General features: G+C 44.8%; 1 protein-coding gene across 2 annotated transcripts in view; it reads right to left on the reverse strand.

Moving 5' to 3' along the window:
* Positions 1 to 1,054: 1,054 nt before the first annotated feature.
* The window catches only part of LOC131475916 (NLR family CARD domain-containing protein 3-like), a 29,358-nt gene continuing 9,940 nt past the window's right edge, over positions 1,055 to 20,472 (reverse strand). Inside the window, exons 4-12 of one of the 2 annotated variants that reach the window (XM_058654303.1) lie at positions 20,082 to 20,177; positions 19,822 to 19,930; positions 19,177 to 19,406; positions 15,551 to 17,363; positions 14,534 to 14,707; positions 14,059 to 14,232; positions 13,650 to 13,823; positions 1,551 to 1,724; positions 1,055 to 1,323 (exon numbers count right to left, since the gene is read on the reverse strand). In XM_058654303.1, coding sequence (XP_058510286.1) covers positions 1,311 to 1,323; positions 1,551 to 1,724; positions 13,650 to 13,823; positions 14,059 to 14,232; positions 14,534 to 14,707; positions 15,551 to 17,363; positions 19,177 to 19,406; positions 19,822 to 19,930; positions 20,082 to 20,177 — 2,957 coding nt within the window. In that variant the 3' untranslated portion in view covers positions 1,055 to 1,310. Of the gene's footprint in view, positions 1,324 to 1,550; positions 1,725 to 13,649; positions 13,824 to 14,058; positions 14,233 to 14,533; positions 14,708 to 15,550; positions 17,367 to 19,176; positions 19,407 to 19,821; positions 19,931 to 20,081; positions 20,178 to 20,472 lie in introns of both variants that reach the window. The other variant, XM_058654302.1, reaches the window with a different exon arrangement.

The following is a 20,472-nucleotide window of genomic DNA, read 5'->3' on the forward strand; positions in this document are numbered from 1 at the left end:
ATGCTGCCTGAGTATCTATAGATTCCTTCATATGTCTGTTGGGCTCATGCTGCCTGATTATCTATAGATTCCTTCATATGTCTGTTGGGCTCATGCTGCCTGAGTATCTATAGATTCCTTCATATGTCTGTTGGGCTCATGCTGCCTGAGTATCTATAGATTCCTTCATATGTCTGTTCGGCTCATGCTGCCTGATTATCTATAGATTCCTTCATATGTCTGTTGGGCTCATGCTGCCCGAGTATCTATAGATTCCTTCATATGTCTGTTGGGCTCATGCTGCCTGAGTATCTATAGATTCCTTCATATGTCTGTTGGGCTCATGCTGCCCGAGTAGCTATAGATTCCTTCATATGTCTGTTGGGCTCATGCTGCCTGATTATCTATAGATTCCTTCATATGTCTGTTGGGCTCATGCTGCCTGAGTATCTATAGATTCCTTCATATGTCTGTTGGGCTCATGCTGCCTGATTATCTATAGATTCCTTCATATGTCTGTTGGGCTCATGCTGCCTGAGTATCTATAGATTCCTTCATATGTCTGTTGGGCTCATGCTGCCTGAGTATCTATAGATTCCTTCATATGTCTGTTGGGCTCATGCTGCCCGAGTATCTATAGATTCCTTCATATGTCTGTTGGGCTCATGCTGCCCGAGTATCTATAGATTCCTTCATATGTCTGTTGGGCTCATGCTGCCTGAGTATCTATAGATTCCTTCATATGTCTGTTGGGCTCATGCTGCCTGAGTATCTATAGATTCCTTCATATGTCTGTTGGGCTCATGCTGCCCGATTATCTATAGATTCCTTCATATGTCTGTTGGGCTCATGCTGCCCGAGTATCTATAGATTCCTTCATATGTCTGTTGGGCTCATGCTGCCCGAGTATCTATAGATTCCTTCATATGACTGTTGGGCTCATGCTGCCCGAGTATCTATAGATTCCTTCATAGGTCTGTTGGGCTCATGCTGCCTGAGTATCTATAGATTCCTTCATATGTCTGTTGGGCTCATGCTGCCTGAGTATCTATAGATTCCTTCATATGTCTGTTGGGCTCATGCTGCCTGAGTATCTATAGATTCCTTCATATGTCTGTTGGGCTCATGCTGCCTGAGTATCTATAGATTCCTTCATATGTGTTTGAACAAACCAAAGGTGTGTGTTCCATTAGTTGGTCATTTGCTTCCCAGCCTTGTTCTGCTGCATCTCCACATACCATTTCATCATGCTCAGGGTTAGATGCAGTGATACTTTACTTATAACTCAGAGAGATCACTGTTCCTCCTCTTCACGCTCACCTTCATCAAGATCATCGCTTGTATCTGTTTTGGGAAGAAGACAACAGAGGTGATCCTTTCATCAGTCAGCCATAGAAACCAAACTCAAACTTCTCTTTTTTTTCTTTGTTTCATCATCACATGAGCTCTGCCTGCGGTGTTTTCCCTCTCTGTCTTACCCATTCATTCTCCTCTCCATACATTCTCCTCTCTCAACTTCATTGAGGAACTACTGGATCTTTTTTACCAAACTGACAAAAGCATAAACTGACCTCAGAGTCTCCAGTGCACAGTCTGAACTTTCCACGAGTTCAGACAGAGGCTTTAAATGCACATCTTGCAGCTTGTTGGAGCTCAGGTTGAGGACTTTGAGATAGGAAGGGTTGTACTTGAGAGCTGAGGCCAGAGAAGAACAACTGACCTCTGACAAACTGCAGCTCCTCAATCTGAAGAAAGAACGGACATGAATAGAAACGATTACTTTTGTTGTTTCTCTATTTTGTTAAATGTATTATTAACATCTAATGGCACTTTTCCATGATACAGTTCTAGTGCGACTCCACTTTATTCTTTTCCATCAGTGACAGAGCCTGGTACCTGGTACTTTTTCAGTACCTGCTCTGGTGAGGTTCCGAGCAGGGGTCGCATAACCGAATATTTTCGGTCATTGACCGTTTTTTTAAAAGGGTGACGGAAAAATCTGAGGGCCATCCGTCATTTTGACAGATTGCAATTCACACCCCTGACCACTTGGTGGTGAAGAGCATATTACAGTAATTGGCTCTTGTAGAAGAAGAAAAGTAGAAAAGAAGAAAAATGTCAGAAGTTTCTTTAAAAAGCCCAAAAACTATGTTGATAAAAGAGGTGAAAAAAGAGGGATAGATGCAGATGAAGGACAAACTCAGCCCTTGGCCTCAGCGGCAGTAAGGAGGTTAGGCGAGTTCAGTGGGAGTGGGAGTTCTCCTGGCTGAGGAGGGCGGATAGAAAAATGTTGTGCGACAAAATAAAGATTCCCATCGGAGAATCTGAGCATCATTTCTGACCTGGACACCGTACTCAATGCATCTCGCTATCCTTGTAGTGCTGACAGCGTGTTAAAGAGCTATGGACAGGAGGCTTTGGAGCGCGTCTGTGACCGGTGCAGCTGATCCACTGGTGCAGAAGGAGCGCATGTTGCGGGATTTCCTACCACGCGCAACTACGCGCAAGCAGGCACGCGATTTAAGTCAATGTGGACCAGGAGGAAGGTGTGAGACTGTGCGTTTAGGCCACAGGTGAACTGTTCATATTCCACTGCAATATGAACAATGCAATTGAATATGTCATTATTATCATTTAAAGTGACCGGTAAAAATGGATTATGACGGGATTTTTATGACCACGAAAAGTCTAGCGCAACCTCTGGTTCCGAGTGAGACTGCCAGTCTCTGATTGGTCAGAGAGTGTCGTCACTGGAAGAGCACTGCTGAGTGTAGTGTGGTGTGTTCACTGACAGCACTGCTGAGTGTAGTGTGGTGTGTTCACTGACAGCACTGCTGAGAGGAGTGTGGTGTGTTCACTGACAGCACTGCTGAGTGTAGTGTGGTGTGTTCACTGACAGCACTGCTGAGAGGAGTGTGGTGTGTTCACTGACAGCACTGCTGAGTGTAGTGTTGTGTGTTCACTGACAGCACTGCTGAGTGTAGTGTGGTGTGTTCACTGACAGCACTGCTGAGTGGAGTGTGGTGTGTTCACTGACAGCACTGCTGAGTGGAGTGTGGTGTGTTCACTGACAGCACTGCTGAGTGGAGTGTGGTGTGGTACAGACAGTACAGCCGCACAGATGCAGCTGTACTGTCTTGTGTTGAGACAATGAAGTGTTTGTCCATTTTTCAGATCATTATACTATTGTTTTCCATACTTTAGTCAACTAAGGGCCACACGGTGGTGTAGTGGTTAGCACTCTCGCCTTGCAGCGAGAAGACCCGGGTTCGAGCCCCGGTTGGAACAAGGGCCTTTCTGCATGGAGTGTGCATGTTCTCCCCGTGTGTGTGATGGTTCTCTCCGGGTTCTCCGGCTTCCTCCCACAGTCCAAAAACATGCAATGTGGGGATAGGTAAATTGGACACTCTAAATTGACCATAGGAGTGAGTGTGAGAGTGAATGGTTGTTCGTCTCTATCTGTGTGTGGCCCTGCGATGGACTGGCGAACTGTCCAGGGTGTGACCCCGCCTATCGCCCGATGTAGCTGAGATTGGCACAGCACCCCCCGCGACCCTCTAGCAGAGGATAAAGCGGTAGATGATGACTGACTGACTTTAGTCAACTAGCCAACGTTCTGATTGCATGCAGACTCATTTTTTGCTTGTAATCTTGTTCAAACTTAACCTATTCCACACTACTCCAGATTTGTGATAGGCAGCAGGCAGCTGTGTGATAATGAGCAAATACAGTAAGCAACGCACTGTATATTTATCATTTATTTATTCAAGGCTCCAGAATATAAAGGGATATTGCTCAGTATAGTGGTGTTATTAAGGGCTTGCGTGTTTTATGTACATCAATGGGGCGAGTTAGCACAGTATCAATCTATGGATTGTAGTGGGCCAGTTTGGACCAACAAGTCCAGGGCCAAATTTTTGTCCCAGTCCACCCCTATGCTCCGCTCATGCTCGGTTATTTCAGGTAACCTGTCATTATTCTCAGCTGATGCTGATTTCATTGTTTATTGGTAATAGAAAGATGCTTGTTTTATGGAAATGGAAAGTAAGGGGACATTAGAGGAAAACAATGGGACGCGAAGGAAGAACCTGGTTGTGATTTGTAGTATAGGACTTAGTCGCTACAAGCTGATTCTAATGATTGGCCAAAAACAACTGGGGCCTCATGTACAAAGTGTAGGAGCCACACATTGCTTGCGGGGGATTATTTGGGCTTTGATTTGCTTGGTATGGTTGCCACGGTGATATGTGGGGTTTGGGTCACGTGGGCACCATAGTAGGTTATAATTAGGGGCTGAATCACCTGCACTGGGAGGAGAGAGGAGAGTCAGGTAGCCGTAATTTTTGTTGACCGCTTTAAGTTCAGTTATGATACACATACGAAAACAGTGCACGTACCACATCTTACCTGGGTGTGCATTTCCAAATAACCACTGTAGTAGCTGTTGTGTTTATCATTAAACATCCTGAAACTTGCTTACCCGGACCCAGCGTGCTTCTCTGTACCGGCAGCACGTCAGACAAACAAACAGGACCTATCTCCTCTCAAGCGACGTTAAACGGCTGTTAAGTCGCAACATTTGTCAACAAAAAAGGCATCAACGAAAGCGATTGCTCGCAGCGCAAAGGAATCAGTGAGACGCCAAGGAAGCGCAGCGGCAAACAAAGTAAGACAAGCGCCACGTCATACATCTGTCAAGGAGGACAGGTAAGCTTACCTGTGCGTGTATGTGTGTGGAGAAGGAATCCGGATTGCATCAATGTTGAAGTGTCTCCGCTGGGAACATGAATTAAAGGTGACATCGAATGCTTGTATCACACATATATGTTAGTTATGGAGGTCTACTTACATATATTAACATGTTTTCATGATTAAAAACCTCCTAATCGCTGCAAACGAGCCGATCAAAATATCTCCTCACTGACGCTCTCGTCAGCCGCGCTGTTTCAGACCAAACAGTTGCTGTGATTGGCCAGCCAACGAGAGCTTTACAACTGTCCTGTGATTGGCCAGGTACCTGGAAGTGACGTAATAGATAGGCCAGCTCTCAGATACACAGCTCCCCCTCTGGCACGGTGGATGCTCTGCATCTCAGCAGCTACAACGAGAGTAGTTCTTCTTCTTCTGCGGTTGAATGTACGCAACCGGATGTGCCCGGACTAGTGCCCGCACCGGGAGGCGCTACGGTGGTGAGGATTTCTGATGACGACATCAAATTAAGGAAGTGTCGATCCGCTTCGCAGAGCCCAGGAAAACAATACAACACTATTTTCTCAGCAGTGGCTGAACTGTTTGTTCTGAAACTTTAGGGTTTCATAAACGAGGTAATGACGCAGATACACACACAAACGCAGCGTTAATTGGCGCTTCCGGTCTATGTCACCTTCAAGGAATGCTGGTCGGATATGCGTTGTCTGTGCATTATGTTTGCTCCGTGCTCTGAATGACGTCTGCACTTTGCCGCTTGTATGCGAAGCTTTGTGATGTTTCAAGATGAATGCTGATGCTGCCTTGTTGAATTCTTATGATATGTGGATTGTGCTTTGTGGATGGATTTAAATACTAAAAAACTGAATGAAAAGGGGTTAAAATGAGTCAAACAAATGACGCTGCCTCATGCTCTAACATGGAGTCTGGGAAAAGGGACAGGAAACTCACTGAAAAGGCTCTGGTGAATAAAAATGAAAAGTTGCAAAATGGACGCCAACATGCTGTTGATAAAATGAAAAGCTTGATACCAAGAATGAAGGAGCTCATGAGACAAAAGGAAATATTTCTCAGGTTGAACAGTGTTTGGGGAATTTAAACATATTATGTGAAAATGCCACAACTGCACACAATGAATTGTTGCCACTACTCCCTGAGGATGAACTCATTAAACAAAAGGAATGGTTTTCAAGCATCATGAATTACAGCAATACATTTCCAAAGGACGCTCAAAAATGGATTGTTGAAAATGGACAAAATATTTCTCAGGAGCAACAGGATTCACCAGAAATGCCATTGCACTCTGTGGAAATGAATGGAGCAAATCAAATTGAGGATGACATTAACCCAAATGACAGTGTTTCAAATGTTGAAAGCCACAAAACATGTCAATACAGATTAATTAATTCCTAAACAAATTGAAGCGAACATCAATACAAATACAACTTCATTTGAACATAACCAAATGCAATTTCATATGAATCCACTCAATACACAAAACTTGTACAACATGCATGTACAACCAGGATTTAACACAGTGGATCTGGAAACCAGAAATGACGTTCTTGGCATTATGAGGAAACAAAACGAAATAACAACATTGCTAATGCAACAACAATGCCTCTCAGCTCTACCTAAGAGAGAGATTCCAATTTATGATGGTGATCCATTGAATTATCATACTTTCATTAAAGCCTTTGAGAATGGAGTTGAGAGGAACACAGTTAACAGCTGTGATCGTTTATATTTTTTGGAACAACACACAAAAGGTCATGCCAAAGAGCTTGTGAGAAGTTGTCAGCACATAAATCCAGAACGAGGATATGCAAAAGAAAAGGCCTTATTAAAGGAGCATTTCGGGAACGAACAAAAGATCGCCTCCGCTTATATGGACAAAGCCCTTTCATGGCCTCCAATTAAAGCAGAGGACATACAACTCTTGCAGGACTACAGCCTCATCCTCAGAGCCTGCTGTAATGCCATGGAGGATGTACACTATCTTTGGGATTTGGATATGCCTTCCAACATGTTGAGCATCATTAAAAAACTTCCCTACAAACTCAGAGACAAATGGAGAAACCGTGCATGTGAGCTGCAAGAACGACACCAATAAACATAAATAGAGGAACAAACAAACCCAAGCCACAGTTTCGTCCTGGAAACAAAGGAAGCAGTTTTGCTACCACTGTAGGCCATGTGGAGAACAAACATCAGTCTGTAAGGAAAGAAAGGGAAATCAAACAAACGGGAAGGAAAGCATGCATCTGCTGTGGAGGAGAACACACATTGGATGTATGTGTACAGATGGGAAGAATGCCTCATGAGAGGAAAATAGGCTTCTTAAAGGAAAATGGCATCTGTTTTGGCTGCTTGTGTACAGGACACACCAGTAAAGATTGCCGGAAAAGGATTTCTTGCTCAAGGTGTAGCCTTAAACATCCCACTGTACTTCATAAGGAACTCGTTATTGATTCTGAGCAGACGGAGAGGAGACCAGAGCTGCATGTTGACAACACCCTGGTGTCAAGTGGTCTTACAGGGGCTGGAGACCAGGACTGCAAACTGCCAATTGTTCCGGTCCAGGTTAAATCTAACAAAGGAAAACCAAAATTGTCATAACTTACGCTTTCTTGGATGAGGGGAGTACTGCAGTGTTTTGCACTGACCGTTTAATGCAAAAGCTCCACCTCACAGGGAGGAAGGGGCACATTCTCCTTCGAACCATGGGCCAGGAGAAAGTCGTAAGCAGTAACATCGTGTCAGGACTGGAGGTTGCAGCACTGGAGGGGGACAATTTTCTCGAGCTGCCAAGCGCTTACACGCAAGAGTCCATGCCTGTGCACAGAGGAAATATCCCTACTGAAAAGGATATTAAACAATGGTCATATCTGAAACGCATTCACTTACCTCAGAGCGAGGCAGGCATAGAGCTACTTATAGGAACCAATGTTCCTAAAGCACTGGAACCACTGGAGGTGGTGTGTAGTGTGAATGATGGACCATATGCTATCCGTACCTTGCTGGGTTGGACAGTTAATGGTCCACTGACAGGAAACAGTGGAGAGACTGTTAACTGGGAGTATCCACAAATAACTGTGAACAGAGTTTCAGTCATGAACCTGGATGTCCTCTGGCAGCAACAGTTTAAGAATGACTTCCCTGAAAGCAGCGTTGATGAGCAACCCGCAATGTCCAGAGAAGATCAAAGGTTCCTGGAGTTTGTCACTAGCTCAGTAAAGCAGGTGGAGGGGCATTACCAGATTCCGTTACCTTTGAGGAACATTGACATTAGCATGCCAAATAATAAGAAAATTGTTGAGCAGCGCTTGTGTTGTTTGAAAAGAAGGTTTCAGAAGGATTTAACTTTTCACACTGACTACAACGTGTTTATAAGTGACCTTCTGGCTAAAGGTTATGCAGAGAAGGTGCCCGAAGAGGAGCTGGACCGTGGCGATGGAAAATTATGGTACATACCACATCACAGAGTTTACCATCCCACCAAACGGAAGATCAGAGTTGTGTTTGACTGTGGAGCATGATATCAAGGAACATCACTGAATGCATAACTTCTGCAGGGCCCTGATCTTACCAGCTCTCTGATTGGAGTGGTCACCCGATTTAGGAGGGAACCAATTGTGATCATGGCCGACATCTAATCCATGTTCCATCAGGTACAGGTCCCTCCTGATGACAGAGACCTCTTCAGATTCCTCTGGTGGCCAAACGGGGATATAAACCAACTACCCACAGAGCATCGGATGAAGGTGCATTTGTTTGGGGCAACATCATCTCCCAGTTGTGCCAATTTTGCGCTCAGAAAGTGTGCAGAGGACTATGGGCATCTCTACAACGAGGAAACAGTGAATAAGTTATTGCACTGCTTTTATGTGGACAATTGCCTCGTGTCAGTGGCCACGGAGAAGGAAGCAGTGTTGCTTTACAGGAACCTGGTCTCTTTGTGTTCCAAGGGTGGATTTGCTCTCACAAAGTGGATGAGTAATAGGCCTGGAGTGCTGAAAGCCATCGCAGAGAATCACAGAGCAAAGGGCATTGAAGGGTTGGACATGGAGCTGGACTCACTACCTGTGGAGAGAGTGCTGGGTGTGGAATGGAGCATTAAATCAGACTCCTTTAAGTTCAGGATTGTACTTAAGGATAGACCACTTACCAGAAGAGGAATCCTCTCAACTGTTAGCTCCATTTACGATCCCCTTGGAATGCTGAGCCCTGTAGTTTTAACAGCGAAGAAGATGCTGAGAGAACTGTGTAGGAGAGGGATAGGCTGGGATGACACCGTGCCTGAGTCAGTCTCTAAAGAATGTTTGAAGTGGTTGCAGCAGCTGCATCTGTTGGACTGATTTGAGGTTGGCAGATGTATGAAGCCACCAGGCTTTGGAGAAGTTACTTCAGCCCAGTTACATCATTTCTGTGATGCCAGTGAACACGGGTATGGAACAGTGACTTACCTCCTGCTGAAAACCAAGAACTCTGAAGTACACAGTGCATTTGTAATGGGAAAGGCTCGAGTAGCTCCTTTGAAATGTGTTACAATCCCTAGGATGGAGCTTATCGCTGCAACTATGGCCAGTCGCATTGACGTGCTTTGGAGGAAGGAATTACAGATGGATCTTGTGGAATGAGACTTCACGGTTCAAAGTCTTCGTCGCAAACCGGGTCTCACAAATCCTCAAGGTTTCCTGTTCTTCTCAATGGAGGTATGTGGACACCAGCAGCAATCCAGCAGATATAGCCTCTAGAGGCGTGAAAGTTGATGCGTTCATTGGGGATGCTACATGGGTGTCAGGGCCTCACTTTCTTTTGCAGGCTGAGAGTGAATGGCCTGTTGACCAGGAAGACCTCCATCACCTTTCAATTGGCGATCCTGAGGTCAAAAGTGTTGCAGTGAATGTTGTCCAGGCCAGGGAAGAACCTGTAACTCGCTTGATTGAGTACTTTTCCTCCTGGAGAAATCTAAAGAAATCAGTGGCATGGCTCTTGAGGATTAAAAGCTGGCTTATGTCCTGTGTAAAGAAGAGAAGACAGTTATATCTGACCTTTACGCAGTCTGACATCAGTAAGGAACAACAGGCATCCTCCGTGGAAAGGCAGATGAAGGATTTTAGGAGGACATCAGGGCACAGGTGTCTCACAGTGAAAGACCTGGACCAGGCTGAGCTAGCTGTCATCAAGTTCTGCCAGTGAAAGAGATTTTCTGAAGAGCTGATTAGTTTGGGGAAAGAGCAGCCTGTTAAGAAGTCCAGTCACCTCCATAAGCTCTGTCCACAGTTGCAAGATGGAATCCTGAGAGTTGGTGGTCGGCTCAGTAGATTGTCTTTGCCTATGGAAGAGAAACATCCTATAATCCTAGCGAAAGATCTTCACATCTCAGAGCTCTTACTTAGACACGTACATCAGGAAGTGGCCGTAACCATATGCTGTCTAAACTGAGAGAGAGATACTGGATACCTGGTGTGGGTTCAGCTATGAGGAGAGTGCTAGCTAAGTCTATCATCTGTCGCCGTCGGAATGCTCTGCCAGGTCACCAGCAGATGGCAGATTTGCCTCATGAAAGAATTGTCCCTGATGAACCACCATTCACTTGTGTGGGAGTTGACTGCTTCGGACCTTTTGAGGTTAAAAGTAGAAGGAGCATGGTAAAGAGGTATGGTGTTTTGTTTACTTGCCTCGCCAGCAGAGCGGTGCACATTGAAGTTGCATCATCGTTGGACACCGACTCTTTTATTAATGCACTCAGGCGTTTCATTGCCAGGAGAGGACAAGTTCGGGAGCTACGCTCTGACAATGGAACGAACTTCGTAGGAGCAGAACGAGAGTTGAGGAAGGCCATCGAACAGTGGAATCAGGTGCAGATCCACGATGTTATGCTTCAAAAGGGGATCCAATGGAACTTTAATCCACCTGCTGGCTCTCATCATGGAGGAGCTTGGGAACGGTTAATACAGTCTGTTCGAAAGGTTCTTAATTCAACCCTGAAAGTACAAAACATGAATGAAGAAAGCCTTCACACAGTGCTTTGTGAGATTGAAGCCATAATGAACAGCAGACCAATCACTAAGGCCTCCATGGATCCGAATGACCTGGAAGCGCTGACACCAAATCACCTGCTACTGTTAAAGACCTCACCAACATTGCCACCAGGAGTGTTTGAGCCTTCAGACATTTATGCACATAGGAGGTGGAAACAGGTTCAATATATGTCTGACTTGTTTTGGAGGAGATGGGTCAGGGAATATTTGCCTCAGCTGCAGGAGCGGCAGAAATGGATAGGGGTGAAGAGGAACCTTGTCGTGGGAGACCTTGTCATCATCATGGACAGCATAGCGCCTCGAAACTCTTGGCCGGTGGGACGAGTGATACAAACCTTCCCGGACCGAAGAGGATTCGTTCGTGTGGTTGCGGATTAAAACCCGGAGCAGCTGCTTGGACCGGCCTATCACGAAAGTTTGCCTGCTGCAGGAGGCTGAAGCCATTTGAGGACATGCTGGCTTCAGTTGTGACTTCTTTGACTTTGTTTTGGACTGTTACTAGACTCATCTTGCTGGATTTTGACTGTTTGACTTTGACCAGTGACACTGTGGGCCTTTGAGTCATATATATGATTCAGGAAGAAAGAAGATTTGAGCGTGGATTATTGATGGACACTTATTGTTGAGCTTTATTGTGGAAAGCCTGTTTTTTATGTCTTTATGTCTCCTAATTGGTATGTGAGACACTTTACCCCACCATGAAACACAAGTTAAGTTTAGTCTTAAAGGGGACATATTATGCAAAATCAACTTTTTAATCATTTTAATACTTATATATGGGACTCTGGAGGCCCTACCAGTCGCCAAAGTGTGGAAAAAGTATACTCAGTCCTTTTTTCGGGGTCCCCCTTAGTGTAAGTATAAGCGATAAAACACGCGATGTTGAATTCCCTGCGCTTATGATGGCAGCATGCGCATTTCACCGCAAATGTTACCGCCCACCAGTAAGTTTACTTCGAGAGCTCCACCTTAGCTCCACCTTAGCTCCACCATGTCCCTATAAAATGCGAGAGTGCAGGCGAGGGAGGAAGAGCGGTATTATGTCAACGTGGAGGGACAAGTGTGCTGTTGGTGGCTGCACAGTGGAGCACAGTGTTGTACACAAACTTCCAGCCTCAGAGGATTTTATATATGAAGCTAATGTGCCGGATAAAGTCAGCAAACGTGTGTTCGCACCACTTCGCATCAGACTGCGGTCAGCGACCGTATTTCACCAACGTACAAACACATTTTTAAGAAAAGGTCACATAGAGCTCATAACTGACCATTCTGACACGTATAATATAACAAAAATATTTGTTCAGTACGTCCTCCATGACCGGAGCACCGACTCAGTCTGATACAGTCACATACAGCGGCAGTTTATGCAGCGATCAGTGGTGGCAATCCCTGTCCCTAAGTGTTCTTAACTGATTTACAGTTCGGCAGTGTTCAGCTTGATCTCTTCCTGTGACGACACTCTCGCTGCCATGTTGATATTGTCAGAGAACTAGTAGAGGGAGGGGGAGAGGAAAGGAGTGGAGGGAACAGGAGCTGAGCGAGTGAGCGCAGTAAAAAGGACAAATTAGAAACCCCCTGGAAGAAGTGGGTGTGTGTTTGCCTGGGTCTCATTTACATATAAAGGGACCATGCACAAAACAGAGCGTTCTGAAAGGGGCGGGTTTAGCAGGGTTATTGAACTGCTATGGTGCTTCATCCTTATGGTATTTTGACCAAAGCATGTCACAGACATGTTCATTAGGACACCAGGGAACTATTTTAATTGGGGAAATAGGGTATAATATGTCCCCTTTAAACATATTTTAGTGTAATATTACATTACATATGTTTTATTTTTAATGTCATAAACATTGTAGAAAAGCCATCATGCCAAGAAACTACACCAGGAAGACAACCTGGGGCCAAACAACCCTCACAGAGATGGAGAGTGCAGCTGCTGAGGTCATGCAAGGAAAGAAGTCCTTAAGAAAAGCTGGAAGGGATAGAAATATTGACAAGACCACCCTACAAAGATTCATAAAGAACAAAGAGAAAGGGGTAGTAAAATCAGTAGCCTGGAGTGCAGTAGCTGAGGCAAAGAGAATATTCACAGATAAGATGGAGGAGGAGCTTGCCAAACACTTGAAACAACTAGCTGACCAGTTCCATGGCCTTGCTCCAGTTAAGTGTTGTGAACTGGCATTTGAATATGCAGAACAACAACAATATCCCTGTAACCTTTCCCTGTAACCTTCAGGGCTGGAGTGTAGAGTAGGCTGATGTTCTAATCCAGGTGTCCTGCGTCCCAGGCTGTTCTAGCTGGTTCTGATGGTCCTATGTTGTGAGCCCCAGACTGTGTATTAGCTGGTTCTGATTGTCCTTTGCTCTGACCCATAGACACTAGCTGGCTCTAAAGGTTACTTTAAAATGTTTAAAAAAAAATTTGCTTAATTGACCAATTCCCATGATTCTGTTACTTGTCCGACATTAGTTTTGGAACGTGTGATTGTCAATCTAGCTGTCAGGATTCTAATTGTTACAACATGTGTTGTTATGGTAGTTTTAAAGTGTAAAAAGTAAGTGGTTCACCCCCTTGATTTCTCTGGTCTCTGTTTACCCCTAAACTGGGGTAAATGAGACACAATACCACTTTTTTTTAAAAACAATCATATTTTCATTGCCCTTTGTCCTGAAGACATTCTGATCATTTCCATAGCTAGGAAACATCCTGAATTAATGGGAAATGTGTCCATTTTACTGATATATAATTTTAGCTTGTCAAGAGGGAAGCAAATGTAAAAAATGTATCACATTACCCCGCACACTTCCCCTACTGACCTGAAACTAAAGGAATAGTTCTGGAAATATGTATCAACAAGAAAAACACTTGTTTAATGAACATTTAAGTTCATTCAAGTGTGAGGATAATGAACTGACCCCAGATTTTCCAGTTTACATTGTGGACTCTGCAGGAAACCACACAGCTCCTTCACTCCAGAATCCTGCAGCTTGTTTGAGCTCAGGTCCAGGATTCTCAGATGGGAGGGGTTGGATTTCAGGGCTGAGGTCAGAGCAGCACAGCTGGTTTTTGACAAACCACAGCTCACCAATCTGAATGAAGAATGAAACATGGACATACAACATAACCACTCACAGGTTAACATGTGAACTCAGTTTAATCTGCATTTAGTCAAAATCAGTTGGATGATTTACGCACGTCACTTAACACTGCTGCATCAAGCAATGCAACCTCAAACAGAACAAGCTAATTATAGCAAAACTATGCAACCCAAGGACAGGATGCAGCATCATACTCCTTGAGGTTAATCTACGTCAGTAAACCCACCCCAGAATCTTCAGTTGGCATTGCTGACTCTCCAGAAAACCACAGAGCTCCCTCACTCCTGAATCCTGCAGCCTGTTGTCACCCAGCTCCAGGTGTCTCAGGTGAGAGGGGTTGGATCTCAGAGCTGAGGCCAGAGAAGCACTGCTGACCTTTGATAAGCTACAGTCCACCAACCTGATTACACACTGAAATCATCAGATACAGTACGACACGACACGACACTACTTTGACCATTCACACACATTAGTGCTATCACACATCGTTCACACTCATTCACACACACACATGGACAGCCATCAGGAATGTGTTGACTGACCATGGATGACAGGCCATGTTGTTACAGAAAACACCATCCTATAATCTCACACATGATCCAGCCAAAGTCATGGGTCTGTATTTACCATAGACCCTCATATTCTACTGAAGGGCTGCTGGCATAGCTGCTGTTCTCGCTGACAATAAATAATAAACTCACGTCAGAGTCTCCAGCCTACAGTTGGGACTCTCCAGTCCAGCACAGAGTCGCTTCAATCCTGAATCCTGCAACTTGTTTCCACTCAGATACAGCTCCATCAGATGGGAGGGGCTGGAGCTCAGAGCTGAGGCCACGATTTCACAGTCACTCTCTGAGATTCCACAAACAATAAGTCTATAATCATCGGAGAAAACAATCAAACTGTAACAGTGAATTCAGACAATCATTTTATCTCTTTATAAAAAGCAGTAAATTGTATTGATTTGGCTGCGACTGGTCAGAATTAATGTTAACATTATATTTTTTATTTAATCAAAATTCACCCAAATAATAGCTAACCCATACTCATGGCATTTTCAATTCCAGTTTTCAAAATTTGATTCAGCAACTTGTTCTCCACAAAGTAAACACACTGACGCACAATCACATGCAAACGCACACACGTATGTAAATTGAGGACAAAAATTGGTTTCAAAATAAAAGCATGCATCATGGTCACTAGAGGCTAATGCCTCTCACCTGTCAGTGTGATAAGATCAGAATGAATGAATGAATGTCTCATGTCGTATATAGAGCAGCATGACACTGACCTTTGGTTAGTAAGAAGTACGAAAGCTGATCTATGCTATTCTGCTTTTATCTACTACATCTAGAACACTATTCATAACTGAGGATCATTTTATTCTACACTGTTAGCATCCCTCCACCCTCCCTGTGACCCTCAAAGATATGAGCTATAGCAAATAGATAGACCAGTGCACCTATGAGCGATATAGTGTCCAATTAACCTCTGCAGTTTTTGGAATGTGGCAGGAAACAGGAAAACCTGGAGAAAACCCAAGCACACACAGGGAGAACATGTAGAATTGTGAACCCGGGATTTTTTAATAATCGCTAATCACTTCTCCACGATGTGACAGTTATAAGACTTGGCTGGAGTCAATCAGAAGTGATATCAGGTGAATGGCACAGTGAATAGTTTAATTTGCACTAAATGATCATCATGTCTGGACTTACTGAGCCTTCCTGCAGTTCCTCACAGCTGGGATCAGTCTCCGACGTCCTTCCACTGATGTGTTGTAGTTAATTGGGATCAAAATATCCAGAACCTCTGACATCTGCAGCATGTAGGCCAGAGCTGAGCAGTGGATCTCAGAAAGTTCCTTCTTTGATTTGTAATCTGACCTCAGAAACTCTTGAATCTCCTCATGAACTGTTTGGTCATTCATCTCCATGAGACAGTGGAAGATGTTGACGCTTCTATCAGGAGAAATGTCATCACTGTTCATCTTCTTCAGGTTGCAGATGGCTCTTTGAACCATCTCTGGACTGTTATCTGTACTTTCCAGCAGGTCTCTTAGGATTCTCTGGTTGGACTCCAGACAGAGGCCATGAAGGAATCGAACAAAAAGGTCCAGGTGGCCATTTTTACTTCTGAAGGATTTCTCCATTGCTCTCTGCAGGAAGTCCTCAAGTGACAGCTCACTGTTATCAGACTTTCCTAAATAATTGAAAACCTTGTTAAGGACAGACTCTGGTTTTTCTTTTCCCAGAAATCCTCTCAGCACCTCTGTCTTCCTGTTGAAACAGTGGAACATGTAGACTGCAGCCAGAAACTCTTGAATGCTCAGATGAACAAAGCAATAGACAGTTTTCTGAAAGATTACACACTCTTTTTTGAAGATCTCAGTACAAACTCCTGAAGTCACTGAGGCCTTGGTCACATCAAGGCCACACCTCTCCAGGTCTTCTTGGTAGAATATGATGTTTCCTTTTTCCAGCTGTTCAAACGCAAGCCTCCCCAGCTTCAGAAGAAAGTCCCTGTCAGCCTCTATCAACTCTTGTCCTTTATCATACTTGTTCTTCTTCCTCTTTGTCTGAACCAGCAGGAAGTGTGAGTACAGGTCTGTCAGGGTCTTGGGCAGCTCTCCTCTTTGCTGTGTGGTCAACATGTGTTCCAGAACTGTAGCACTGATCCAGCAGAAGACTGGGATTTGACACATGATGTGGAGGCTCTTGGACGTCTTGATGTGTGAGATAATTCTGCTGGACAGATCTACATCACTGCATCTCTTTCTGAAGTACTCGTCCTTTTGGGCATCAGTGAAGCCTCTTACTTCTGTAATCCTGTCAACACATGTAGGAGGGACCTGATTTGCTGCTGCAGGTCGAGAAGTTATCCAGATGAGAGCCGAGGGAAGCAGATTGCCTCGGATGAGGTTTGTCAGCAGCAGGTTGACTGGTGACTTCTGTGTGACACCAGAGACAACCATCCTGCTCTTAAAATCAAGTGAAAGTCTGCTTTCATCCAGACCATCAAAGATGAACAAAGGTCTACAGACAGCAAGCTTTTCTGCTGTGACCTTCTGTAATGTTGGATGGAAAACATGGAGCAGCATAAGAAGACTGTACCGCTTATCTTTGATCAGGTTCAGCTCCCTGAACGAAAGCACAATCAGCAGATTCACATCCTGGTTTTCCAAGCCCTCAGCCCAGTCCAGAGTGAACTTCTGCACTGCAAAGGTTTTTCCAACACCAGCAACACCATTTGTCAGGACAACTCTAATGTGTCTCTGCTGGTCAGGTAAGGCTTTAAATATGTCACAGCACTTGATCGGAGTGTCATGGATGATCTTGGAACCTGTTTCAAGTTGCCTCACCTCATGTTGGACATTGACATCTTCACTCAGTCCCTCTGTGATGTAAAGCTCAGTGAAGATCTTGTTGAGGAGGATTCTACTGTCTGTTTTCTCAGTTCCCTCAGTCACTCGTTCACATCTCTTCCTCAGACTGATCCTATGTTCATCTAAAGCCTCCTGCAGACCAACATCTGCTGAAAGACAAGAAACACAGTCAGACTGAAGAAAGAGAACCCACTGTTTATTTACATCATCCACAGAAAAGACAAGCGACACCAGAGTGACATGAAACACCAGAGTGACATGAAACACCAGAGTGACATGGAACACCAGAGTGACATGGAACACCAGAGTGACATGGAACACCAGAGTGACATGAAACACCAGAGCAGGGGTCGTGTTAACCGAATATTTTCCGTCATTGACCGTTTTTTTAAAACGGTGCTGGAAAAATCTGAGAGCTATCCGTCATTTTGACAGATTGCAATTCACAGCCCTAAAAACTATGTTGATAAAAGAGGTGAAAAAAGAGGGATAGATGCAGATGAAGGACAAACTCAGCCCTTGGCCTCAGCGGAGCGAGGAAGCGGCAGTAAGGAGGTTAGGCGAGTTCAGTGGGAGCGGGAGTTCTCCTGGCTGAGGAGGGCGGATAGAAAAATGTTGTGCGACAAAATAAAGATTCCCATCGGAGCATCTGAGCATAATTTCTGACCTGGACACCGTACTCAATGCATCTCGCTATCCTTGTAGTGCTGACAGCGTGTTAAAGAGCTATGGACAGGAGGCTTTGGAGCGCGTCTGTGACCGGTGCAGCTGATCCACTGGTGCAGAAGGAGCGCATGTTGCGGGATTTCCCACCACGCGCAAGCAGGCACGCGATTTAAGTCCATGTGGACCGGGAGGAAGGTGTGAGACTGCGTTTAGGCCACAGGTGAACTGTTCATATTCCACTGCAATATGAACAATGCAATTTAATATGTCATTATTATCATTTAAAGTGACCGGTAAAAATTGATTATGACGGGATTTTTATGACCCTGTCAGTCAAAATGACAGACAACGAAAAAGTCTAGCGCAACCTCTGCACCAGAGTGACATGGAACACCAGAGTGACATGAAACACCAGAATGACATGGAACACCAGAGTGACATGGAACACCAGAGTGACATGAAACACCAGAGTGACATGAAACACTGGAGTGACATGAAACACTGGAGTTACATGAAACACCAGAGTGACATGAAACACTGGAGTTACATGAAACACCAGAGTGACATGAAACACTGGAGTGACATGAAACACTGGAGTTACATGAAACACCAGAGTGACATGGAACACCAGAGTCAGAGCCTGATTAACGCAAAGGCAAACTAGGCACGTGCCTAGGGCCCGATTGGCGGGGGGGGGGGGGGGGGGCCCAGACAGAGGGACAATCAAAACCTAAAAATGACTTGGTCCGTGTTTCAAGATGATTTACGCTCCTCGTCCTGATGACACGACACTGTCAGGGCGCACTGACGACAGTCTGCTCCGATCGACAGTCGCGCCGGGGGCAGGCGGGCGGGAGAAGCCGCAGCGAGTGCACATGTCCGCGGCAAGGTCCCGGCAGGGGTTCGCTGTAAACCACCTTCCAAGCTGATCTAGAGTCAGTCGCGACGCACCACCCATACACATACTTATGTGTATGGGAGTGACATGGAACACAGGAGTGACATGGAACACAGGAGTGACATGAAACACCAGAGTGACATGGAACACAGGAGTGACATGAAACACCAGTGTGACATGAAACACCAGAGCGACATGGAACACAGAAGTGACATGAAACACCAGAGTGACATGAAACACCAGAGTGACATGGAACACCAGAGTGACATGAAACACCAGTATGACATGGAACACAGGAGTGACATGAAACACCAGAGTGACATGATACCTGGCTGAGAAGAATGTATGTGCAACTCTCCACAGACATGGAAGTGAAAAGTATAGAAGGCCCTTACTCTCTGTGGTACTGGTTTGACTGACTATCTGCAGTCCAGGTTTGGTTCTGGATCTTGGTCCACACTGGGGACAAGAGGAAGGTCCAGATGAAGCCGTCTGATCCCAGTATGAGTTGATGCATTGTCTGCAGAAGCAGTGTCCACAGCTGGTAGAGAGAGGATCCTTCAGAGCTTGTTTACACAAAGTACAGCAGGACGACTCCTCAGAAACACTGCTCGTCCTCTTCTCTCTGTAAAGACATTTAGTGATTACTGCAGTCATGTGTGCTTTGATTTGCAGTCACACTCAAAAAGGAAAGGTTTGAAGTAACCAGAGACACGAGATGAGTAAGAGTAAAGTATATGGAGAGAAAGTGACTGCTGTTATCCTGGTCCAGATAGCAGCATAAATATTACAAATAGTTACAGAAACTAGTCAACTTAAGATACAAAAGTCACAACAGAATATAAAAGTTAAAAGAGAGATCTAATAAAGTAAAGTGCAGAAGCACACAGGCCATACCAACAAGGTTCCTTAATCTGAAGCCTTCAAAAAGGCAGTGTCTGTAGTGAAATAGTGTTTTGCAGCTCATTCCATGTCCATGGTGGAAGGAGAAAGCAGTTTTACTAACAGCTGTCTAACAGCTGAATCATCTTCAAACTCACTCTGTGTCTGTGGATCCAAGTTCATCACTGAAGTCTGGAGAAATGTCTTTGGACTGAACACTCTTTATAGACAGACAGCTGAATCCTGTAGAATGTGTAGTACTGACCTCTGCAAACACAAACATGTATTTAGTTATGGGCCTGGGTTGTGGGCAGGCCCAGGGATGGCGTGCTCCTTCGTGGTGGATTCACATGTGATTGTTAACAATTATAGATTTTGGACTCATTGTTGAAATGAATGTTATGTTGTTAACCTGTACCTGTCTCTCTCTCTGTTCGTCTGTGTGTCTCTCTCTCTGTTTGTCTGGGTGTCTCTCTCTCTTTCCCACTCACTTCTCTCCTATCACAGACTCTTCCTGTGCACAACAAATCTGTGCAGTCAACCACACTGCACATGTGGAAGAAAACACCTCAAGAAAGAGGAAAAGAGTGTTTACATTCTTTGTGGTAGGCACCACAAAAAAGTCACCATAGTTCCCTGACACGTTAGATTCCACCACAGTTCCCTGACACATTAGATTTCCCCATAGTTCCCTGACATGTTAGATTCCGCCACAGTTCCCTGACACATTAGATTTCCCCATAGTTCCCTGACACGTTAGATTCCGCCACAGTTCCCTGACACATTAGATTTCCCCATAGTTCCCTGAC

This window comes from Solea solea, chromosome 16 (assembly GCF_958295425.1).
Source record: "Solea solea chromosome 16, fSolSol10.1, whole genome shotgun sequence".
Taxonomy (NCBI): Eukaryota; Metazoa; Chordata; class Actinopteri; order Pleuronectiformes; family Soleidae; genus Solea; species Solea solea.